A 24953-nucleotide genomic window follows, 5' to 3' on the forward strand; every position below is an offset into this window, starting at 1 on the left:
CGGTATTCGCCTGGTCGGGCTCAGCGCCACCCTTCCAAACCACGCGGACGTCGCGGCGTTCCTGCAGGTGAACCGTCAGCGCGGTCTCTTTGTGTTCGACAGCAGCTACCGCCCCATCCCGCTGGAGCAGACCTACTGCGCCATCAAGAAGATGAAGGGCGTGGCGCAGAGTGCCGTCATGAACCTCGTGGCTTACGACAAGGTGCTGCAGACGGTGCAGGCCGAGGAGCAGGTAATGATCTTTGTGCACTCGAGGCGGGAGACCGAGCACACGGCGCGCTACCTGCAGAAGCGCGCTGCCGAGGAGCGCCGCGGGTACTACTTTGTGCGCCCCGACAGCGACAGCCACAAGGCGCTGGTGGAGGCCAGTAGCGGAGCCGGTGGTGCCGTGCTGCGCCGCAGCCTGCAGCAGCTTTTGCCGGACGGCTTCGGCATCCACCACGCCGGCCTCAGCCGAGACGAGCGCAACACGGTGGAGCAGCTCTTTGCAGACCGCCACATCAAAGTTCTCGTGTGCACGTCGACGCTCGCCTGGGGCGTGAACTTGCCCGCGAACCGCGTTATCATAAAGGGCACTCGCGTCTTCAACGGCTCCAAGGGGCAGTCGGAGCTAATGAGCGCGCTGGACGTGCTGCAGATGTTCGGGCGAGCCGGCCGTGCGGGCTATGGCGCGGCCGTGGGCAGGGCCACCATCATCACTTCCCCGGATGACCTTCATTACTACCTCAGCGTGCTGAACCAGCAACTGCCCATTGAGTCGCAGATGATGCGGCGGGTGGTCGACATGCTCAACGCCGAGATCACCCTGGGCCATGTGGAGACGGTCGAGGAGGGGGTGCAGTGGCTCCAGCGGTCTTACCTGTACGTGCGGATGCGGCAGGTGCCGGAGGTGTATGGCATTCGCGCCAGCGCCAGTGATCCGCTGCTGCTGCACCACCTCGCCAACATCGTCCACACAGCTTGTGAGGAGCTGAAGGAGTCAAAGATGGCTGACTACGACGCCCGCTCCAGGAAGGTGACCGGCACCGCGTACGGCCGCATCGCTTCCTACTGCTACATCACGGTGACATCCATGGCCGCCTACCTGGGACTGATGAGCAACGCCATGCAGGACGTGGAGCTGTTCCGCGTCTTCGCCTCCTCTAGCGAATTCGCGAATATCGGCGTACGGGCGGAGGAGCAGGCGCAGCTCAAGGAGCTCCTGGAGAACGCTCCGGTGGCGGTGAGGGAGTCGCGCTACACGCCGATGGCGAAGATCAACATCCTACTCCAGTGCTACATCAGCCAGAAGGGTCTGGAAGGATTGCCGTTGATGAGCGAGATGGTGTACGTGAAAGACTCCGCGCAGCGTATCCTTCGAGCGCTGCACGAAATTTCCCTCGTTCGCGAGTACGGTCGCACGGCGCGGCAGTTTCTCGAGCTATACTTGATGACGGTACACCGGCAGTGGGCGGTGCAGTCGCCGCTGCGGCAGGTGCGCGATTACTTACCGGCGAAGCACTTCGATGCAATCCTGCCGGCGCTGGAACGCGTGCGCGTGCCGTGGGAGGAGGTGCGGCGGTGGAGCGTCGAGGACCTGGCCGAGAAGCTCAGCGACGACCGGCGCGCGCAGTCTGCGTACGAAGCGATCCATGTTGTGCCGCACTACGCCGTCGACGCTGCCGTTCGGCCGCTGACGCGTGGGATGCTCTACGTGGACATCGACATCTTGCCGGACTTCGATTACGTCGAGTCCCTGCATGGCTGCTCGGTGTGCGAGGTGCTGCTCATGATCGAGCACACGAACGGCCGCCTGCTGCACCACGAGTCCATCCTGATCCCCTTGGCAAATGTGCTGGAGAAAGCCGCCTACGCCTGCCCGCCGGTGGTGGTGCCGATGGTGGAGCCGGCGCCGACGCACCTGTTCGTGCGTGTGGCCTCCCCGCACTGGCTGGCCGCAACGGCCTTCACCTCGGTGTGCCTGCTGAACACGTTGCTGCCGCCCGTGGCGGCGCCGCTGCGCGAGGTGGATCAGCGGCCGCCGTCTCAGGATGCGAACATCACGTCTGTTACGGAGCGCCTCGCTCCGTATCAGCTCCACACCGTCGGCGAGATGCTCTTCCCCTTCCAGGACTTCACGGCGCTGCAGTCGGACCTAATCGACCCCATCTTTCTGGATCACCCACACAACCTCCTCGTCGGTGTTCCGCCTGGTGGTGGCAAGACGGCCATCGCGGAGCTCTTCGTCCTGCAGTTTTTGCTCGAGGAGGCGCTGAAGGAGAAGGAACGGACAGCGGGGGTGCAGCAAAAGCAGCAGCGGGACGAAGAAGAGGGGTCGGCCACACAGTCGACGCTGCTGCTTCCCGGCAAGCTTCTCTACCTCACCAGCAACCCTGACGTCGTGCACCGCCGCGCGCTGGACTGGCGCTACAAGTTTGGCGAGGTGTTGAAGCAGCGTGTCGTGGAGCTCGCCGGCGGCTTGGGCGACGACACGGACGCCGACGACGCCGAGACGGTAAGCAACGCCGTCGAGGTGGCGTCGGCCGCTATCGTGCTCGCCACCGGCGAGAATCTTATTCGCCTTGTGCGTCGCGGTGACTCGGCGCTGGCCGGCGTGACGCACATCGTCGTTGATCACCTGCACCTTTTGAGGGCCCCCGAGGGGCAGGCGATGGAGGAGTGCATGGCGCGGCTCAACAGTGAGCCGTTCCTTGTGCGGCGCGGTGCAGGGCGCGCGCGCGTGCTGGGACTGACGTACCCACTGATCAGCACGGCAGAGCTTGGCCGCTGGTTGAAGGTGTCAGTGAGCCACCAGTACAATTACGGCGCCTCCTACCGGCAGCTGAGAGTGCGCATGGTTGGCGTGGAGTTGCCTGGCCCCCGAAGCCGCTACGAAAGCGGCGTCATCGCAGCGCTGAAGCTGCTGCGCCGGCCCTCGTACGCCGCAGTTCCAACGGTGATCTTCGTTCCAACGGCACACCAGGCGCGAGAGGTGGCGCAGCGCATATTGCTGCGGTGCCGCGACAACTACATTCCTGAAACCACCGAGCACGCCACTGACGACGCGCGACTCGCCTTCTTCCTGGCGGCTGGTGTCGCCTACATGCACAAGGGGACAAGCGAACTCGACGCTCTCGCGATACAGGAGCTCGTTGACGCACCTGCCGTCTACCCCACTACGCAGGCGTTGTTGCCCTTGCGCCTCGTCTGCGCCTTCGACGCGGCCTGGCGATTGCCGGCGGCTCTCTTCACGAATGCCATCGTGTGCTGCGGGGAGCGTCTGACCGCCTTCGAGAGCGAGGACGGCGAGCGTGGCATGCGCTATCAGGACTGCACCGTCGTGGAGCTGATGCAGATGGCGTCACGCGCTATGAACGAGGCGGTGATGTGCACTCGCACGTCGCGGGTGTGGGTGTTGGGTAAGCTGCTCAACGAGCCGCTACCGCTGGAGTCGAGTCTGCGGTACGCGGACGACTTCCGCGACACGGTGAATACGGCCATCGCACAAGGGCGGGCGCACAACCGCGTTGACGTGCTGCGTGTGCTGTCCTCGCACTACTTCCTCTACCACGCCAAGGCGAACCTGCACTTCTACGGTGTGCCCACAGTGGCCGATGTGTCTCTGTACGCCTCCAGCTTCGCTTCGCATGTGGTGACCTCGCTGAAGGAGCTGAAGTGCATCGAGGAGCTTCGAGTGCGGCGGCGCCACGCGGATGGCGACGGCGCTGCGGATGAGGATGGCGGTAACAGCAACGCAGAGCTCGGGGAGGCCGAGGAGGACGAGGACCCGCACGCCCCTCTGCGACCCACGGCGCGCGGTATGGCCCTCGCCTACCACTGCATTGCGGTCAGCACCGCAGAGGACCTCGTCCGTGTCCTGCCGGGCTCCCTCGAGGCCGAGAAGAAGGCCGCCCTCTATGACTGCACGACGTACCTTTGGCAGATCCTGTCACACCACTGCGCCGAACTCACGCCGGCGCACCTCGGCGACGCCGCGCGGGTGACGGAGGCGGCGGAGTACCGGGCGCTGCACTCCATTGCGCGTGCTTTGCCAGAGTCCATCGGCGTGCGCTACATCGACCTCGACTTCGGCGCCACAGGGACAAAGATCTATGTGCTCGTGCTCGCGTACTGCAGTCGACTCTTCCCTGCCACCCACTTCCATGCTGCCGGCTCCGCTTCGTCGATCGAGGAGGGCACCGCAGCGGCGGCCGCCTTCGACGAGCACTTTGGCCACAGCCTCTACCATGCCGCCGTTCCGGCCCCGGCGCGCGACGCGCTCTGCAACGCTGTGTCGGACGACACCGCTCAGCGCCTCGTGCAAGACGTGCGCTCCATTCTCCCAACAGTGCGTCGCGTTGTAACTGCGGTCGTGGAGCTTCTGGACGGCGACACACAGGCGTGGGCGGTTGCTCGCCTGATTCGATTCGTTGCGTGCCTGCAACAGCAGGGTTGGGACAGCGAGCCGCCGGTGGCGCAGCTGCCGTGCTGGCGCGCGTCGAGGTGGGCGTCCGTTGATGCCAGGCAGGCCATTCGAAGCAGCTGTACGCTGCAGGAGCTGCAGACGAACCCGGCGGAAGCTGCGTCAAAGCTGGAGCCCGCTCTGCGTGGTGTCTTGACTACTGATGACGCTGCGGTGGTGGTGCCCCGCGTGCTTGCCTCTGCAGCGCAGGACGCTGCGGGAGTGCCGCAGGTGGTGTCGATCAGTGCCAAGGGGCGCGTTGAGGAGATGAATGGCGTGCTAGCCATGGTGGTAGGTGTGACTGCGCAGCTCCGCTGGAGCGCGCCAACGACGCTGAAGTTGTCCAAGGGCAGCGACGGCGCCGATCGCACATCACAGGACGACCTCACCGAAGATGCTGCACCGGCGTTGAAGTGGTGGGTGCGGTGTGTCATCTCGCATCGGTCGTCCGTCACTTCACGAGCTGGGGCGTCAGCGGGCACTCGGCAGCTGGCCCTGCGAGTTAGTGTGGCGAAAAGCGTCACGGGCGCAGAGGCGACGTCGTTGTATGAGGTCTCCTCAGACGTTTTTTTTTCCTTGGCGCGGCTGGAGGCGGAGGACTTGGACGCTGTGGAGATGCGCGCGGTCTTGACGAGCATGGCTTACTGCGGAGTTGAAGCCACGGCTGCAGTGCGGTTCGAGGCAGACGAGGAAGAGGTCGAGGACGGAGAAGGCATATGACCCGTTGGTGGTGGTGGTGGTAGCAGTGGTGATGAGCCTGCAGAGAGGCATCTGAAAACTCGTGTGCGTAATATGGGGAGGAGCTCAAGCTGACTGGAGCGAGATGCTCTTCACGGTAAGTGGCGGTGACGAGTTGGTGGCGCCGAGAATGCGATGAGCGATGACAATGGTGGCTGTGGTACGGGCGGTGAGTGAGGGCGGCGGTAGCGGTGGCAGTAGTGGTGGCATCGGCTGGGTGTAGGGGGGAGATGAGTGGCCGAGGGAGGAGTGCTGCACCCCCCACCCCCACCCCTCCTGCTCCCTTGCTCCCGTCGGATACCCTTTGCATCATCGCTTACGCTTCCCACGCACCACTACCCTCTTCTTCTTTTTCGGGCCACTAAAGAGGTGCAGCGAAGAACTGATAAAGACGACGAACTTCGATAGTCTTTGGCAGCAGCGGCGAGGGCAACACCAACAACCATGAGGGCGAATATGCAGAGTTGCGCAGGCGGACGCATGCCTTGGTTTCCTTCTTTCTCCATGTATGTGTCGAGAGGCACGACGGGGTGGTTGGTGCATCGTTCGCGAGCGCTCAAAGGGACGCGCACTCAGAGGCCATGTGCGTGGCTTGCTCTGCTGTTCTGGCGCCCTCCCCCTCCTCCCTTTCCGCTTGGCGCTTAGTGAGTATGCGCGTAGGCGAGGATGTAGCGGACTGATGTGGGCGGAGAGGCCCGCGAATGCAAGCAGAGCACAAAAAGGAGGGAGGCAAAGAGAGCGGGGCGCGTTCCCCCGCCACTCTCAGCATCACATCTCATGCGCGCTATAGGTGATATACCGCCAGCCCCATTCTCAACCCCATTCTGCATCTTCCCTTTGCCTTCATCTCTTCCTCCTTCTTTCCAACGCTTTCTCGTCTCGTGCTACCACCAGCTCATTCTTTGCACATACCCCCCTTTCCTTCCCTCCCCCTCCGTGGTTTGTGTGTGTGTGTGTGCTTGCGTGCGGCTGAGTGGCATAGTTGTGTGTGAGCGTCTGCGGCGGTCTTTCAGCAACAGCACGTCATCGTCGTCTGTCTGTCTTCTCCGCAGCCAAACATACGCTTGGGAATCCCGCCGTTTTACCACACCCGCCCCCTCCCTCCCTCCTCCGCTGTACCTCCCCCATCCTTCGTGTTTTCCCACACATCAAGGATTTTACGAGACGTACGTACACACGCGCAAAACAAACAAGCAAAAAAAAAACATCGGCCCCGTCTTCCCTGTGTGTGTGTGTGTGCACGTCCTCTACGACGATCACCACCACCACCACCCCTCTCCACTCGCCTTCATTCAGTCTCTCTCTCCTGCCCGCACCCCCTACCACCTCCTCATCTCCCTCATACCTCATTCCGACGTGCACGCCGTCACTTGTGGATTTGGGCTTCGCCCCCCCCCCCCCGTCTGTCTGTCTCTCCTCCTCCTTTTACGCGCCCCGGGCCTTTTGTAGCGTATCCGCCTTGTCTGCTCGAGGCCCTGCCGAGATACGCACGCGCATCGTTTTGCACACTGCGCCTTTGGATTGCTTTCCCCACACCTCGTTTATATATATATAGTTATATACAGCTATTATAGTATATATATATATCGTCTCTCTCTATATCCCCCCCTCATCTGCCCCTTTTCTCGTTTGTCGTGTCGTGTCTCTGAGTGCGTGTGTGTGCTCATCCTTTTTTTTTTCGTGTCTTCGTTGCGCTTGTGGTGGGCTCGCTCATCTCTGTGTTTGCCGTCTCTCGCCTCTCCTTCCGGTGTGGGCTGGACCTTCCTTTCACCTTGTCGTCCTCGCCTTCGCCACTCATCTCATAGTAGCGCGCTCTCTGAGTGCCTATCGGTGTAGACCTGTGCTGGTGTGCAGTGCGTGCAGCGACGCTGCCCCCCTCCCCTCCCTCTCTCTGCCGCCTCTGCGGACAGCGGGGTGTGCTTTTGCCGATTCAATTCCGAGACAGACGGTAGAAAGTACACGTAAAAGGGGGAAGGCGAAAGGGGAGAGCACGCGCACGTGCCAAACAGACGAGGCGGCAGCAGCGACAAGCCCAAACACCGCAGAAGGGGAGGGGGAAAGTGCCCGCCCGTCCGCCAGAGCGCGCGTGAAAAAAAGAGGGGAGGAAGAGGAGGAGGAGGGAGGGGGCGGAGTTGCGCGACGCGCCGTACGAGGTTACGAGCAAGATTTTCTCGCTCTTTGCCCTTTCAGCTTTTGTGTTGTTTCCTTGGCTGCGGTAGATATCTGCGCTGACTCTGTGTATCCACTTCTCCCTCTATATAGCTGCAGCTATAGATATCTATCTATCTATCTATATATATATATATCTTGATTTGTATATCTGTCTCTTTCGCATTGCCATCCTCCGTCTGCGTCGCTCTCTCTCACTTTTCTGTGCATACCTTTTCCATTCTCGCCCTTCCTTTTTCCTTCTTAGGCCTTTGTTCTTTGCGTTTGTTTGCTCTCCCCCGTTTCGCCTGTGGCCCTTTTCCGTGGTTTGTGCCGTGCCGCACTTTATATAGCTGCGCTTCGCTTTCCTCTGGGTGCCTTCGCCGCCACCCCCCTACTCTCTCCCCCATCTCTTTTATTTTTTTTTCCCCTCTGTCTGCACCTCTCGCATCTTTCTCTCTTCGTATAATCTTATTTTCTTCTTATGTGTCGTACGTTGGACAGATTTTTCTGCTCCCTCTTCTCTCTTCCACCTTTTTCCCTACCTCATCATCCCCAGCATTGTATCCTCTCATCTTTATTCTTCAAACCGCTACGTGTGTGTGTGCGTGTGTGTGACTGTCCAAAAAATTTTGGTCACTCTCACAGATAGTCAGGGCCCCAAGCAGCTCAAAGCAAGCTACGACGTGGTGCACGCTTCACGGCGCCTGTTGCAAACACAGAAAAAAAGAACAACTCCAAAAGGGAAGCAAATCACCACGCTGGAGCCCGTATGCGGCTGGCGAGGCAACGCAACTGAAACAAGCGAAAGCCACCTTGGAGTAGCTCAGGCGCGCACAACCATGTCCTTCCGCCGCCCGCCCCCAGTGAGGCGGTCGTGCACGTATGTCGAGTTCGCGCAGGCCGGAGAGGATGTTACTCCGGAGCGCAACTTCACCGTTCCTGATGTGATGAATAGTGACAGCGTGACAGTCGACACTGGGGGACCCACTGCTTCGCCAAACGCCCCCGCTCGCGTGCGCTCGCCGGAGCATCCCCGGCGGCGCAGCACCGTACGCATTGACGGCGCGACTCTGCCGCAGCCGGGAGCTTCCCCCTCCACGTCGTTGCAGCAACTCTGCCGCCCCTCCGTGAGTGAGTGTCGCCGGCGCGGCTCGCTGTCGGCGAGTGGCACACATGCATCTCTTCGCCGCTTCTCCCGGCCGAACACGGTGGAGGTGTCGAAGGACTATCTGCAGTCTGTAGCGGAGGCGCACGGCGTCACTGTAGAGCACGTGCGCGACGTTATGATTGCCGCTCAGGGCGACACCGACCTCATGCTGGCAATTCTCCAGAGCGAAATGGATGTGCAGCTTGCCTCGCCGGCGAACATCGACGTGCTGCACTTCGGAACGCAAGAGACAGTACGCCGACTGCTTCTCTTCCTCGAGCTGCCGCGGGAGTGGGAGGGCGAGGTGGTGCGGACGCTGAACGTCACCAACGGCGACGCACAGGAGGCGGCCGCCATCCTCGCACAGAAATCTGGCCAGAGGTCCATCTCGCTGCCGAACGATGTCACAGCGTCTCGCCAGCAGGTGCTCACAGCCACAGAGGCTGAGGAGCTGCCGCTGCTGCTGCAGCGTCTAGGTCAAAGCCCCAATGGTGAGACGCGCCAGTTGCAGGCCGAGTTCCCGGACCGCACTACGGATGAAATCCGCACGGCGTTGCAGCTGACAGACGGCAACATGGAGAACGCACGCGTCTTCTTGCGAGAGGATCACACAGCGTCAAAGAACAGCAACAGGGACGCCATAAGCAACATCTTTGCTCGCGCCGCTGCGACACGTGGGTCACGGCCGCGGCCGGACCACCGCAAGGAGATTGAAGCTGTATACCACAAGCTCAACGGCGCCGTCGGCATCAGCAACAGCGCGGCCGAGGTCATCGACGTCGCCACCGGCGAGGACGTCGTGAAGACGAGTCTGTCGCCGCAGGATTTTCAACTCTACCGCAGCAGCGGCGGCGGCGGTGGCTGCGCGGCTGCTGAGGGCGCCGATAGCGCGAGTCGGCAGCAGCCCGTGTCCCGGAGCGGAAGTTCGACCCCAACCACATCCACCTTGAACGCTTTTGCCTTTACCAAAACTGCGCCATCGTTGTTGACACCAGACACGGGCGCATCGCGTGGATCGGATAAGGCGCACGACTTGCGTCGCCCGCACCCACGACCGCTCTCCCCGGCGATGTCCATGACGACGCCGCCCTTCTCCGACCGCGGTACGAGTGGGACACGTCATCCATCGAACGCGACTCGCTTGAACGTTATGCGGGCCTCCTCGCACGAGTTGCCGTCTGCGGCAGCCGTCGCCGACACGATTCAACATGCAGCACTGCCCGCAAAGCGGTCGCGTCGACCATCCCTGTCGCGAGAGGCGAAGAATGTGTCGACGCGCCTCGCAGGCCGCCTTGATCTGCCGTCGCTGCATGTAGTGCGAACCGGCGGCGGCGCTGCCGAAACTGGCAGTTCGGCCGCCGCCCTCAACGACTCTACCAGCACTTCCGCCGCCGACAGCAGTGTCAGCGGGCACTCCAGTAGACGCTCGCCGCCATCGCCGCACTCTGCGAGGGTGATCGCTCCTCGCCGTTCGAGCGTTGCAGCGGTGAACCTGAATGACTATCGCGGCTCAGGCGCCGCTGCGGAGGCGAGGAGGGCAGACCACGCGTGGAACAGCACAGTCGGCAGTGCGGCAGGCAGTAGCGGCACGTACTTTGCATCCGTAGCGCCTGGGTCGGCTCTCATCGCGTCGCAGCAGCTTACTGGCCAGCCGTTCCACTCGCCGCATACGGAGAGCCTGCTTAACAGTGTCCTTAGTCAGCTTGGCAAGAACACAGAGAGCCATCAGGACAAGGAGCAGCAGCGGCGACAACACCAACTGTCCTCGGAGCTTGTAGACACAACTTCTCTTCGGCCATTTTGGCCGGCCGGCAGCGCTGATAACAACAGCACATCCGTGCCCGCCAGCGGCGTCTCGCCGCCACCGCCACCACCACCCGCGAGCTCTGCCACAGCGCCGACTGCGGCGGGCCCGGCTCCTCCTCCCGGCTTGCCTCCACCTCCGCCACCGCCAGGGTACAAAGCAGGTGGCCCCGCTAGCTCTGCGCCGCTGCCGCCGCCACCCCCACCACCCGGCGGCAGTGGCGTTCCGAGCCTTCCTGCGGGTTTGCCTCCACCACATCCGCCTGGCCTCCCTCCTCCGACAGGCGGGCCCAAGCAACCGCCACCGCCGCCACCGCCCCCACCGCCGCCACCGCCACGGATGGGTAACGGGCCACCGCCGCCACCAGGAAAGGGCGCGAGCGGCGCAGCAGCCCCGGTGCCAAACAGCAGCACAACGCGCAACGTGCCGATCAACGGCGCCGTCGGTGACTCCGATGACGCCATCTTCAAGGCTGCGCGGCCAATCGAGCTGACAGCCGGGGCGCGTGATAAGCTGCTTGCCCTCTTCCCAAAGGCGGCGCCAAAGCACGCGATAGAGGAGGACGAGGCGACGTCGCGCGTGCAGCGCATTCTCGATGTGAACCGTGATCGAAACGTCGGCATTGTGCTGAAGTTCATTCGGCTGCCCATTCAGCAGATCGAGGCGAGTGTGCGCACATTCGACACCCTGACGCTCGGCGAGGAGCGCATCTCCGGCCTTCTCAAGATCATTCCCACTTCGGACGACTTCGAGGCCATTGCGCGGGCACAGAAGGAGCACGGCGGCCCGTGGAAGCGTGCAGAGGAACAGCAGCTGCCGCAAGCCGTCCGCTTCTTCCTCATGACCCAGCGCATCGACCACTACGCCGAGCGCATCCATGCCTGGAGTCTGCGGTACGAGCTGCATGGGCGGCTCGAGTACCTGGAGCAGAAGCTGAGCAAGGCGGATAAGGCGATTGACGCCACCTTCGCCTCCCCGTCGCTGCCGGACCTGCTGTACTTCCTTCTCGAGGTGAGCAATTTCCTGAACGCTGGCAGCCGCTTCCAGGGTGCCAAGGGGTTCCCCATCACGCAGTTGCCGCAAATCATGGACTTTAGGACAACAGACGGCAAAGGCACCTTACTGCAGTACGTGGCTGAAATATTGGACACAGTGAACCCGCACCTGCAGGCGATTTCGAGCGAACTGATGCCGGCCGTCGACGAGGGTCGTGACATTGACGTTGCCAGCATTGAGCAGGAACTCAAGAAGCTGCGGGGCCGCCTGCAGAAGTGCAAGCATCTGATTGAGCAGCTGAAGAACGATGTGCGCTGGACGAACGTGCTCGGCAAGTTCATTTACCGCTCGTTACCGGAGCTGGAGCGCGTCGAGAAGCTGGCGGAGTCGATCAACGGTAAGGCGGAGCGCCTGCAGGAGTTCCTGTGCGAGAAGAAAGAGACTTTTTCGCTGAATGAGGTGCTGCGGGTTTTGTCCAACTTCTGCAAGAGGTACGAGCAGGAGCGTGAGAAGCAACGACTACGGCAGGAGCGTCAGGACCGCATGGAGGATAACAAGCAGCGGCGGCAGAGCACAGTGTCCAGCACTGTGGCGAGCCACGGTGACTTGCCGTCGCAGACGCAGCCCGAGTCATCATCACAGCAACGGCGGTTCAGCCAGCAGCCGTTGCAGCAGTCCCCGCAGAGGCAGTCCCCATCCCTGCAGGCGAGCTCGAACGGCGCGGACTGTGTTAGGGCCACTCCTGACGCTGAGTTCAGCACCAGCCGCCTCCGCGGCGGTGCGAGCCTACGGGCTTCTGGGATTGCCCCTGCTAGCCGTTCCGATGGCAGCCTCGGCACCGCCGAGCACGGGAGATCGCACCCGCCACACAGCAATGGAATTGGTGCCGCAAACGGAACTGAGGACCGTACATCACCACCGGTGGACCGAACTAGCAGCGGCAGCACCCCCGCCAACAGCAACACGGGTGGCGGCTATCGCCGACGTTTCAGCAACGGCGAAGTGAAGCAACCCGGTGCCAGCACTACCGTCGTTTCAGCTCGTGGGCCTCCACCGAGCTCGAGTGCCCGTGCCGGCACGGGCACAGTCGGAGGAGAAGTATTGCCGCCTGTAGGCAAGTCTCCGGTTGCCCTATCTGCGCGCGCCTCAAACAGCGGGCGCACCCACGTTGAGAGCGCCCGACGAGATGCTCGACAAACATGAGAGAGGCGGAGGGGCGGGGGAATAGGGAGGGCGGTGATTATGGAGCTGTCTTCCTAAGCTCTGCAGCTCTTTTGCCTTCTGATGCATGTCGCTCTCTTGTGCATCGGGTGACTCTGCTATCTGCATTGATGGCGCATGCGTGTTGCATGCGTGTCTGAGGGAATAGTGGGATAGGTAGATGGAGACACACCGGCGCCAAGAGCGGGAGAGCAAGCCTGACGGGAAGGCTGGCGCGAAACGTTGTTCCTCATGCGGCACACCCCCTTCCCTTCTCCGCCTTCTCTCTTCTGTGCTGTTCTCGTCTCTGTGCGCTATGTGTCTGCGTTGCAGTCGCTGACCCCAGCCTCACGTTTTCCTATTCCACCAACTCTCCTCTTGTCACCTCTTCCGCTCTTCTCACGGCGTGTGCGTGCGCGTGTACTCCATTCTCGCCAGCCCCTCCTGCCTCCCGGCCACCACCTCCTCCTCTGCCCTTTTCATAGTTCAAGTTTGTTTCGCTCGCATATACCCCTCCCTCCCTTTCCCTGCCTCTCCGCTTCATCGAATTCCCTTGTCTTCTCTTTTTCCGAGCATTCCGGCCCCTGTCCCTTACTCCTTTCACGAGGGAGGGGGAGGAGGAGGGCAGAAGACCTCATCGTTCACGGGATCTCTGTCCTTTTCCACCGGTGTGCCTTTTCTGTGGCTCGTAGTATTGCTTTGTCTTGTCAGTTGGTGTTCCGCTTGTGCGCGTGCACTCGCCCTTGTGGAGGCGGTGATGGTGGTACACATATATGCATGTATACGTGTGTGTGTATAATGCGCAATGCATATAGTGGGCACGTACAATGCATATATACACAGCGGCACATTGACACCGTCATTGATGCACGCGTATACAGACACACGTATATGTATACGCATATACGTGTGCGCTTTGTTTTCGTTCTTTTTGTATTGCCCCCACCCCCCTCCCTCTCCCTCTCCCCTTTGCTCTCCTCTCTCCCGCTGCCCTCTGCCCTCCTCGTCCTCTTTCGCGCTGCCGCGCGTCACTCTTGTGTCTCTCCCTTGCGATGAGGACAGACGACGACAACAGCAGGCCGCAACAGGGGGGGGATGAGCAACACATGAACCATGTTTTCTTCGTTTGCGTGACGAGTGGGCGACGATGACGTCCATCGAAAAGACACGCACACAAACACGCAACTAAACATGGAAACACGGAAGGAAGCACACCAGAAGATTGGGTATCGCCCTTGACAATACCAGCCCTAAGCGTCCAGAAATGGAGGCGACAGAAAGTGCACGTGGATGCGCTTTTTCTTTTTTTTGCGTGGGAGGTGATGTGAGATGGTGTATGGGCGCAAGTATGTTCCCATAACAGCCTGCCACGGCATCGGAGCCGACGTGCGTGGCTTGATGAATGCGCAGCGAAGGGGGCAAGAGGCGGAGGACGCGACTAAGTCTTCTGCTCTTTCGAACCCCCTTTTTTTGGTGAGTTACGTTACTCTGGCCCCAGGCAGATCTGAAAGGGGGAATGCTTGGACTGTGCGAAGGAGAGTAGTGCGCATGTGTGTGTGGGGTGGTGGAAGGTGTAGCAGGACGAGTGGCGGCAGCGCGAGGCAGACTTATAATGACCGATCCTCTTTTCGATGGAGATTCTACCCTTCTGTCGCACTCAACCTGTCCCCCTCCCGGCCTCTGTAGCATAGTGGCTGCGTCTTCCTCTAATCATCATTGCTTTTGCTCTGCTCTGCCCTCTCTCTTTGGACATATTCTCATCTGCTGCCATTCGTGCCGCCTCACACCGGCGAAGAACTTGGTAGCCGCTACATACCCACCCCCACGTCCTTTCGCCATTCCACATGAATGCGCGAACCACGCGCGATGGCGTGGCGGAGGTGTTTGAGCGGGATCGAGTGGCGCTCATCATGCAGCAGGCACTCGCTCATCGTTACTCCCATCCGCTGTCGTCGCCGCTCTTTGATGGCGTGCATGACGGTCACCTTGTGGACTCTGAGGGCTACGGTACCGCTACATCCGATATGGCCGCCAAGTCGCCCTCCTCTCCACCTCGCTTGACATGTCCGTTGCACTATACGCTGCGCCGATGCTCTCGCACCGAGTATTATCTTCGTTTTACTCCACCCATTTCTGACACGACAGGGTTCATGGAGTCGAGCACGGCGGGGGGCTCTCCCTCTGTGTCGACGCAGTGGCAGCCGCGGGACGACGAAGCCTCTGTAGCGACTGCCGTGGCCGCAGAGTGCTGGCGTCACGCCGCCTTCACGGCACTGACGCAGAGAGACCTGCGCCGACTGTGCGGACTGCCCGAGGAAACCGGGCCCGGCACCAACGGACACCGGCACGAGCCCACACCGTCGCCGCCTTCTCTTTCCGCGACGCCGGTGACGTCGCATCCCCGTCGCTCCTCTCCGCCTCTCGTGACTCACCATGAGTTTTTTGAGATGCCGTCCCGGTGGGTCATGCAGAGCCTCGGCGAGGTGGATCAGCACACTTTTCACAGTTACGCGGAATGGGATTGCCGGCGCCTTGTCACTCCACTCGATGTCGGGGCCACCGTCGTGAAGCAGGCAGTGGGAGCGGAGGCAGTAGTCAGAGGGGCGGCTGCCCCCGCTCCTGGCGGTGATCAGACTGCCTCCCCCGGAGGTCCGGCAGCATCGCTGTATTCGCCGGCGCAGATGATGACAGAGAGAGGTGGTGCCGCGCCACCATCGTCCTCGTATCTGAGTCGCACGTCTGCGTCCTCGTCGGAGGCGGAGCATATGCTGCGCCGTCAAGAGCGTTTCCGTGTGCGCTCAACGGCAGCTATGGCGCGCGGGGCATACTGGGTGGACGTCGTGCCGCTCACGGCGGAGGAAGAGTGTGATAGGAGGGCGATAAGAGTAACGGCAAGCACAGACACTGCGATTTCTGCCGTTGCCGACACCGAGAACAATAGCATCACCTGTGAGCGCGTCGACCGCGATGCGTTGCTGCTGCACCCTCCTGTGGCGCTTTATGTGGACCCACTTCTGCCCTGTGACGAGCTCTACAGCGAACGCGGCGTCAACACCAGCGTCTATGTCTTCTTCCTGCGCGCACTTCAGCAGCAGCAACACAAGCTCGCAGACGGTCGCATCTCGTGCGATACCGCCGCCTTCGACAGCAGCAGTGACTGTAGCGGTATGCGCCCCGGCAAAGGAACCGGTATGCCTGACCCACCCGAGGCCGCAGCGGCGCTGGCCCTACAGCTTGCCTTGTGCGCACGACAGCGGCGTCTGGAGTTAGCGGGACGCATTCATCGAGCAATCAACGCCGCCAATCCCTCATCTGTGCTGCTCCGCGTACCCTCGAGAGAAGTCGCGACGTGTGCCATAGAAGGCGCCGCTGTCACCTCTGCTAAGTGCTCGGGGGTTGCCGCACCTGCGGTGCTGCTGCAGGTGCGCGTGGACCATGCTCGAGGATCTGTGCAGCTTCGCGCGCTGACACTGGAGGATTCGGCGGACAGTACCAGTGACCTGCTAGGAAGCGAGTGGCATGCAAGCGGACGTGCGGCAACACCCACCTCGTCAGCTGCGGCACGACCCCGTCTGCAAGACACGGAAACCTCCAGTGCTGCCTACACCAAGCGGAGAAGAGAGGACGCGGAAGAAGGCGAGGAGGCAGTGCGATACAGCCACAATGCTGCTACAACCAAGGCGACGCGGTCGCCAACAGTGGAGGTGCTGCTCCGCTCTGCTTGGAAACTGGCTGCTCTTTACGATATAACGCGTTCCGCGTCGCTGGAGCCGCAACAGGCAGACCAGGGCGCCAGCGACGAAAGCAGAGCGGCGAGGGTGAAAAGCCCCGAAGGGGCGCAGATGCGCGCATCTCTGCCGGCTTCATTGCCTTCGTGGCTCGCGACGTCGCTCTTGAGACGCCTTACAGGCAGGCCGCAAGCGGTTTCTGGCCTAACTGCATCAGGAACCACTGATGTCCACAGTGAAGCGTCATGCGACTCTAGCTGGAGCACTGTGGCGCTTCATCGAGGGGACGCATGCTTACCGTCGACAATGCCGCTTGCCGGTGAAAGGGTCCCTTGCCTACCCCTGTCTGCTGGACGGATCGACCACCCAAGCGCCTCTTCGCCTCCTCTGTTGTTGGCCGATGACGATCCACCAACTGGTGTTCCCGCGGCTACCGCCATAGCCAGCACCACCCTGACCACGGCCACAACTACAGCCGAAGAGCGCATCTTTCTTGGGCGACTTTTTATCCTTCTCCTTCGGTATCGTACGCTCTTCGGGGGGCATGGGTACAACCAAGGCCCACAGGCTGCTTTGCCGCCCCCGGTGATGGAGCACCTTGCCGCCGCCTTCGAGATCAGCGCCGAGGCGTTCGCGTCACCGCTGAACGCGCAGCTGCCTCAGTTTGGCTCTCTGTTCCCCGACACAGACAGGCACTTTGGAAGCATGGGGTCCTTCTTTGACCTTCAGTTCGGCGGTGCCAGCGGCGACTGTCACGCTCAGCGAGCGCCCATACCAACCGACTGCGCTGCACCGCCGCCAGGGTGCCATGTCGAAGTCAACCCGCCCTTCGACACGACTCTTCTTCGGCACATGGGGACGCATCTGCTGTCGTGTCTGAAGCGTGCGCAGGAGTCGATGCAGAGCCTTCTGTTCCTCATTGTGCTGCCCAGCCATGACTTGACGGACGCGGAGAAGGCGGCGGCAGCGGTGGCAAGCACGCGGCTGCCAACGCAAGCGGCCACCGCGAAGCGCCTCGGCAGCGACCAGTTGCGTGGCAGCAGTGCTGCCACTGCTTCGGTGCCACCGAGTACCGAACGCACGCTGCGTGAGTCGCCGTACTGCCTTGGCCACGTCCTCTGCGCGGCGGCGGAGTCGGCCTACGTGGACGGCCACCAGCACCTCCTGCAAAGTCCCTTCTTTCGTATCGAGACGCCGACGCGGCTGATTCTTCTCGGCAACACGGTGGCTCGCACGCGCTTCCCTCACGCAGCCGCGCAGCTGGAGTCGGTGCGTGTGGCTTGGAAGGAGCTGACGGAGAGCGCGCTGCTGCAGCAGCGTTGAGGCGGTGCGCTGCGCACGTGCTCTGCTAGTGCGCATTGAACCCTGGCGTGAGCATCTCCCACTCTTGTGCGTGTAGGTGTCTGGCTGCGTTTGCGTCTCTCTTCGGGCTTCTTTGATGGTGCCTGGGAGTGCGGAGCTGTTTTACGCGACACGCAACGGCGGGCCTACACACCTCACGAGGAGTGCTGAGGAGAAGCACACTTGCAGTGGATGGGAGTAGGCACCGGCTGCGCTTCGACATTAGGAGAGGATGCGGTCTCACGGTGTGTGCACCTCACACTGTGTGTGTGTGTGTGTGTCTGCGCGCACGATTGGGAAGCGCGGAAGAGGATCGCGGAAGGGATGGGAGCGAGGAGGAGGAAAAAGGGCGAATGCGCGCGATAATGGGCGTGCGCTCTCAAGCCTACGCGATGTCGGCGGGTTTCCGACGTCGCTTGTCTCCCGCCTCTCAACCATCCGCGAAGGGCCGCTTTTCTTTCGTGTGCTGTGCTCAGCCCATCCGCGTCCCTGGCAGTGCGGAGTCACCTCTGCGTGCACGGTGCAAGGGTCCGGCGCCCACGCTTTGTGGGCGAACAAAGAGCCTTCACAACCTGCCCTCGGGCACGGTCGCGGGACTCCCTGGTGCCGGCGGACGGGTGTGGGATGTCGCAGTGCCGGAGGGACATGCGGTCATGACCACGTTGGGAGCAGCTCCCTACGAATGGTGTCGACGATGGAACAAGTATGCGCATCCGCCAAGTGCTTTTCTGCCTTTGCTACGTTTCGGTGATGTTGAGGGTAATCCGCGGGCCTCGCCTGCGCTCTCTGCAGTGGGCTGAACGGTATCCAGCGGTGTGTGGTGCGTGTGCTTGGCCGGTGTCCGTTACATAGACGTGGGCGCAACAGGGGTGGGTGCGCTGCGGGCGGTGCATGCGTGCGTGTTGGTTGACCTGTTCATGGTTGAAGGATACGTTGAAAGAGAAAGAAAGAGGCCTTCTCTGTGTTAGTCAAGGGGCAGGACCGCGTGCCTGCTACTTCTGCACGGCGCCTGCACTCTTGTGTGTTGAAGCTTACGTTCGTGACCGTCTAAGCCATTGAGCCGGACTGCAGAGAACGTCGCACCTCGCCGCAAGCAGCAGCCATCCGCCCCGTCCCGCTCCTCTGTGACGCGAAAAGTGACCCTCTTAGCACCACTCTCCTACCTCCTGCCTCCTTGGACAACCCTGCCCTATCTGCGCGTTGCGCACGCGCTCAGAGATCCGGGCAGATCTATAGCGGAAGCGAGCAAGCACACGACAAATCACCTTCCTGCCCTCCCGCCCTCCACGCACACGCACACGCACGCTGATGTGTGCATCAACCACGCACAAGCTCTAAAGCGTAACCTCTCTGCCTCTGGGCCTGCGTGCCGCCACGCCTCCCCTTCTTATAGTCTTCTCTCGCTTTTCCTTTGCTGTCGATGTTCACGTTCATGTTACTGCGACTTTTCCTTTTCGTTTATGTTCGGTATGTATTCCTGGATCATCTTGCCTCTCTCTCTTGACCAGCAGCCCCTCTCCCTCCTCCCTCCACGCCCTCCTCTTTTATCACCACTTCTCCCTCGGCGTGTCTCGTCCTCGTACGCGTGACCCCCTGTGCCCCTTCTCGCCCCTCTCACCTACATTCCAACCCTCCTGCCTGCCCGCCTGCCTCTCCAGCACACTCACAGGATCCACGCATGCACAACGAGCATTTTCTTCCTTCCTTTATTTCGCTTTGAGGGCTCCTCGCTTTTCTCCGTTCTCTCTCTGTCGGCCTCCGCCGCCGTCTTTCAGGCGCGCCGCGCCTCGCCCCGTCGTGCAGTTTCCTCTCCTCCCGTCAAACCTCTCCGACGTCGCTCTTCCCACTATTTCTTGTCGGTGCCTCGTTTCTTTTACTTCCCTTCTCTGTCGCCCCTTTTCTCCTTGCTGGTGTCGTGCGCGTGTCTGTGTGCCTGTCTCTCCCACGACGCTCCCTCCCTCCTCTATACTGCACCTCCGCCCACCACTTCCAGCCCTCTTCGCAGCCCTCCCTTTTGTTTTGTTTCTCACTGGAACTTCTGTCGTGCGCTTCGCTTACACCGTCACCACACGTGCCGACCGCTGTGCTGCTTCTCCGCTTCCGCTTCTACTCACCCCCACGCGCCCTCCTCGACTCCCCTGGAGGCAGGCATACGGGCGATCACTTGTGCACGTGCGTGTTTGTGTGGGCTCTTACGCCCTTTATCTTTCAGCTTGTTTTTCCTCTTTCCATCCGTGGTTTTGCGGGCGACTCCGAATCGCGGTCGCACACCGAAGCCATCCGACGTGGAGCCTCCGACGGCTATGCCTGGGCGTTCAGGCAGTGAGGCAGGAGGCGTAGCCCCCTCAGCCGAGCTGGGAGCTCCACTCAGCGCCACAGGGGCGACCTCTGCTAGGTCCTCCAGCGGGCGCAGTCATCCGTTACACCCAAGCGCATCTGCCAGCTTCTGCTTCGGCGACGCCGTTCCCACCCACGGTCAGCACGCTTTGGCAAATGCCGGAGAGGTGGCTCACTTAGGCCGCGGTGGGGGCCAGTCGCAGCAGAGTTGCCCCCCCACCATCATCGACACGTCGGCGACTGGGCCGACTGCCGTTGGTGTGTCTTCTCTTCGCTGTGACTTCGCTTCTCCACCAGCGGTTTTGGTGGCAGGCGTGCCGATGAGCAGCCACGCCCCTACACCAAACCAGTCTACCCCCGCTACTGACACGCGGTCTGTTCAGCTTCTTGAGCACCTGCAGCAGTTGCTTCAGAGCAACGTACCGACGGCGATGCTGCAGCAGTGGGTGTCCGCCCAGCTTCTCCAAGCCAAATCGCCTGCCACCGTTGCGCGACCTCCCGCTGCTGTCGTAGTTGTCTCCTCGTCATCTGCGAGACCGCTCGCCCCCACCGCCCTGCCAGCTTCGGCGCTGGGGCAGCCGACAAGTCCACGCATCCCCGGTGGCAGTTGCCCACCGCGACGGCCCGCGCCGGCAGTGTCCTTTTCGATTTTCACCTACCCACATTGTCAAACGCAGCAGCAGCAGCAACTCTCACCACGGCAGGGCAGCCCTCTGGACCGCGTCAATGTTTCTTCCGAACCGTCCTTCACCCCATCTACCATCGGATGTGTGTGCAACGCAAACAGCGGCAGCGCCCCCAGTGCTCTGACGTCGGCGGTCGATGGAGGCGCAGTTGCGCTCGCGCCAGCGATGTGCAGCGCCACGTCGGTGGTTGCCACGGTGCCGTCGAAGGCTGACATCGAAGCACCTCTATCAGGGCCCTCACTGCCGTTTTTGGCAGGCTCGGCGGTGGTGCCATCAGTGGAGAGGGGGGGGCCCTGCTCCACCGTCAATGATCCGCTCGCCAGCGGTGCTGGCAATGACAACGACTCGGCGGAGGCTCATCAACGTTGCTCCGGCGAAGGCCTACGAAAGACTTCGCGACTGCGCCGACAGCACTCCCAGTGCCGTTCACTTCGAAACCAGAGCAGCAACGCCGGCTTCAGTTCTCCCACTGCCCCATCTAGTGGAGTTTGGCCGGCGACGGCGTCCTGCACGGGTGCCAACATGGCCCCTTCCACCATCATTCTCCACTCAAAGTCTCCTAGCCCTGCAGGCTCCCCGACGCATCGCTGCATCGCCTCTGCACTGCACTCAGCCACCAAAGCAGCGATTCACGCGACAACGTCCCAGCTGGTGGCAGCGAAGCAGCAGAACATCTCACTGCTGCTCGGGGAGCGTTTCTCGCGTCACCCCCAAAATCTTGTCCGGCGTGTGGCAACGCCACTGGTGCACGTCGGCAGCGGCTCGTCTGGGACTTCGGCGCTGTCTGGGGCGACTTCGGGGGCGACTTTCTCGCAGGGCCGCTCACGCTGTGAGCGTGACTTCAGCGCAGATGGCGACAACTCCAGCCTTGCTACCGCGAATACAGTTCTCGAGCGCGTCGAGGGACCGACCGGCTCGTTGGTCGCGCCACAGACGCGGTTCCCGTCGCTGGCGAGCGCTCCGCTCAAGGTGGCGGAGGGGGGGGCTGCCGGGGCAGCGGCGGGGTTTTTGGCTCGCCGCGCTCCTTTGCCATCGATGGCCGCGGCGGCTTCTGCCAGTGACCCGGCACGCAAATTGCCGGCCAGACGCTTATCGCGTGCCATCACGCCACCCAGTCTGCTGATGACGGCCATGGACGTCGCCGAGAGCGGCAGCTCTGGGGTGTCATCCCTCCAAGGTAATGGCACCGTAAGCGACGACCACAGCGCCGTGTCGAACGCGCCGTGCGGCAGCAACGACGCCGCCGCTGCCGCCCCACCGCCGTTGCCTGCGTCCGCTGAGTCTGCATCAATCCACCGATGCACCGACAGCATCCCTTCAGAGCAGCCCGCGAATGCAGAGGCAGAAGCCCAGCTCAAGCTGTTGCTGCAACGGGATCGGCCGAGCAGCACCTTGTCGGCCGTGATGGCTGCGCGCCCGCTGACGGCGGCCACAGAGGCTGCTTCAGGCGATGCCCCAGAGCCGGTGGCGGCCACGGAAGTGCCGGACGTCATCTCCCTCATTGCGGTTGATACGGAGGGTGCGAGCGTTCCCTGCACCCCTTTCCGGGAGCCGTCATCGCACACCAACTCGTCCCTGCTCAGCGGCGGCGACTCGCACCAGTTGCCACGTTGGTGGGGCGGCGCTGCCGCCCATGACGGTGAGCGTTACCACCTCCCTCATCGCGGCACCATCTTGACCCTGCCTGCGGTGAACGCCTCCGCCACTCCGTTCGCGTGGGCTCAGCCGCCGAACATGGATTCACACGCACCTGGCTTGGAGACGTCGCTCTCGCAGCTTGCTCCGTTGCCATCCACGGTGATTCAAGGCACACGCCAGGCGTCCGTGACGCTGCGGAGGGCGACCAGCTTAGTCTCCAACGCCAGCAGCCACCTCGGTTGCGCTGGTGCGACCCGGGGGCATGGCGCCGCTACGCTCCTCGACGTCGCCGGCCAAGATTCTTTATCGCTGCATGACGACGTGCCGAGTTTTAACAGCAGCCACACCGCTGGCATGTCGTCCATCGGCGACGGCGTGAACGGCAATCGCCTGCGCCGCTTCTCCGTGCTTCACTTGAGCCGCTCGTCTATGAACGGCGGTGTAGACCCCATGGACGGAGTTATGCCGAGCTTCATCCTCGATGACATCAATGGGGCGCAGCGCCGCTCGGGCCCGCACTTCTTGCGCTCCTTCTGTCGTCACACGCCTGTTCGAGTCACGGAGAGCGTGACGCGCGAGGCGCTGAGGGGGCTTGGGGTGCCGTTCATTGCAGGCATCGACCAGGCCTCGGTCCCAACAAACGTCTTGAAGCTGATGGACGCATACAGGTTCACGGACAGCTGCGCCTTCTACGTGGCGATGTGCCTCAACGTGTTTCTGCGCTACGGGTTCGTGCAGCGCTTCGGATGGAACCTGCAGAAGCTGAAGAGGTTCTTCGAGGTGGCCGCGACGTACTTCCGCGGCGGAAACCCGTTCCACAATCCGGTGCACGCCGTCGACGTCGTCATGGCGGCGCACCAGTGGCTCAACGAAGGGAGCACCGGCGCTGCACTTTCCGATGATGAGGCGATGACGTTTTTGTTCACCGCCACGGTGCAGCAGCTTGCTCACACAGGCGCCGACAACCGCCTGCTTGGACAGCTGAAACACCCGTACGCGATGCTCTGCAGTTACGCGTCGCCTCAGCAGGGTGCCACTGTCGCACTGGTGATGGCGCTGCTGAGTCGACCAGAGCTGCACTTCTTTCCTGTTCCCTTCCTCGCCACAGCTCACACTGCTGACGCCAGTGACGCTACCGACCCGGCCGTTGTAAAGGAGTGGACCACGAGCCGCGAGTCGCAGGTGTACGATATGCTGGCTGACCTTATCATGGCCACAGACGAGCGCAACCATGCCACGCTGAAGCAGAACATCGTGCGCATGGGGGAGGAGAACGCGCGGCGGCACGGCTGCATGTGTGCTTATACCCACACCGACCGCTCCTCCTCCCAGGCCGACACAGCGACGCGGCTGCTGTACCCGTCTCAGCCGGGCAACTTCTGTCTCGATTGCTGTGCGTACATCACTGATGCACACGTGCCCGACTTGCTGAAAGCGGTACTGCACTTTATCGACTTTGCGTACCTGTTCCGCCCTTACCAGGTTTATCTGTCCGGCAACGTCACCTACACGGCGGAGGTGTACCGGCAGAGCCAGCGGGAGTACCAACTGCTGCAACGCTTGCAGGAGCAGCAACTGCTAAGGGTCTTGACGGATGAGGCGGATAGGGAGAGGGTTGGAGAGGAAGTGCCGCGGAGGCGGTCTGGTGCTCAAAGCCCCGGCGCACCCTTCTCCGCGCCGGCGGTAACGTTTGCCACGGCGCTTCTGGCAGAGCAACAACCTTGGCGGCAAGGCGTTGCTCAAGCCTCCACCATGACCTCGCTGCAGCGCAGCGGCGATGAGGCCGTGGTAGCTGCGGACACCCCGCCGCCGTCGCGCCGTGTGGCGGACATGACGCTGCCGAGCGAGACGACAGCGCGTCGCCACTCCTCTATGCGTCCGCCGCTGCTGGCGCTGGACGGGCAGCTGATGCAGCAGGCGACTAGAATGCCACTGGACGAAGACGCTTCTGCTTCGAATGCGCTGGACAGTGCGACGAGCACACAGCCCCTCAAGGGTCTCGGCCGCGATATTGTGCTCATTAGCCTGGAGGACTTGTGCTTGCCCTTCCTCGAGCAGCTATCCCCGTACATGCCGGAGGCGTGGGTGGCGGCGAGTTACCAGAACCATCAGCGGCTGATGAAGTCTCTTCCAACCCCGGAGAAGTTTGATGCGATCGTCAATCGGTTGCTCGGCATGGGCGAGGAAACAGAGGCTGAGAGGCTCGAGGAGGATATAAAGAAAGAGGGCGAGGCCGAGGATGAGGAGGCGGATTGGCTTGCTGCTGAGCGTCCGTTTACGCTACCGTGGCGCCTGCTGCGTCCGATGCGCCCCATTGAAGCGGAGTGGACAGTGGACAAGGACAGTCTGGTGCGGCGTGTGGTGAGGGAGATCATGAGAGGGCCCGATCAGCTGCTGAAAGAAAGCGATGCGAGCTGAGGCGTGGAGTAGGAGAGGGGCTAGGGAGAGGGGACTGACTGGCCGTCGTTCATCTCCGACCGTTGCGGGCTCCCCTCGGCCTCTTTCTCTGAGCTGGCAGCCGGCCCTACGCATACGCTGGCGAACGCGAACACGGGTACGTACGTATGCATAAACGCTCACACCCAAGCAAACAGATGCGCACGCCTTTTGCCATAGATGTACACTACCGGGTGTGAGGAGCGCACACGCGTCAGACTGTTTTGCATCTTCTGTTTTGTTCGTTCTTCTATCTATGTGTGTGTCTCTTTCCCCCCTCTCGCCCTTCTTTCCCTCTTTACCCACCACG

The 24953-nt window shown here is 61.9% G+C and overlaps 4 protein-coding genes across 4 annotated transcripts; all 4 read left to right on the forward strand.

The window, feature by feature from the left end:
- Positions 1–151: 151 nt before the first annotated feature.
- Positions 152–5161, forward strand: LINJ_17_1030 (putative ATP-dependent RNA helicase; the record flags this gene model as incomplete). The annotated part of the gene is made up of 1 exon (XM_001464724.2): positions 152–5161. The coding sequence occupies one exon, from the start codon at positions 152–154 to the stop codon at positions 5159–5161; it is 5010 nt and encodes a 1669-aa protein (XP_001464761.2).
- A 3008-nt stretch (positions 5162–8169) lies between these two features.
- LINJ_17_1040 (putative formin) lies at positions 8170–12480 on the forward strand (the record flags this gene model as incomplete). Its single annotated transcript, XM_001464725.1, has 1 exon — positions 8170–12480. The coding sequence occupies one exon, from the start codon at positions 8170–8172 to the stop codon at positions 12478–12480; it is 4311 nt and encodes a 1436-aa protein (XP_001464762.1).
- Positions 12481–14321: 1841 nt separating this feature from the next.
- Positions 14322–17528, forward strand: LINJ_17_1050 (conserved hypothetical protein; the record flags this gene model as incomplete). Its single annotated transcript, XM_001464726.1, has 1 exon — positions 14322–17528. One exon carries the CDS (start codon positions 14322–14324, stop codon positions 17526–17528), a length of 3207 nt encoding a protein of 1068 aa, XP_001464763.1.
- A 2321-nt stretch (positions 17529–19849) lies between these two features.
- On the forward strand, positions 19850–24625 carry LINJ_17_1060 (conserved hypothetical protein; the record flags this gene model as incomplete). Its single annotated transcript, XM_001464727.2, has 1 exon — positions 19850–24625. One exon carries the CDS (start codon positions 19850–19852, stop codon positions 24623–24625), a length of 4776 nt encoding a protein of 1591 aa, XP_001464764.2.
- Positions 24626–24953: the final 328 nt, after the last annotated feature.

The sequence above is a fragment of the Leishmania infantum genome, chromosome 17 (assembly GCF_000002875.2).
Source record: "Leishmania infantum JPCM5 genome chromosome 17".
Lineage (NCBI taxonomy): Eukaryota > Euglenozoa > Kinetoplastea > Trypanosomatida > Trypanosomatidae > Leishmania > Leishmania infantum.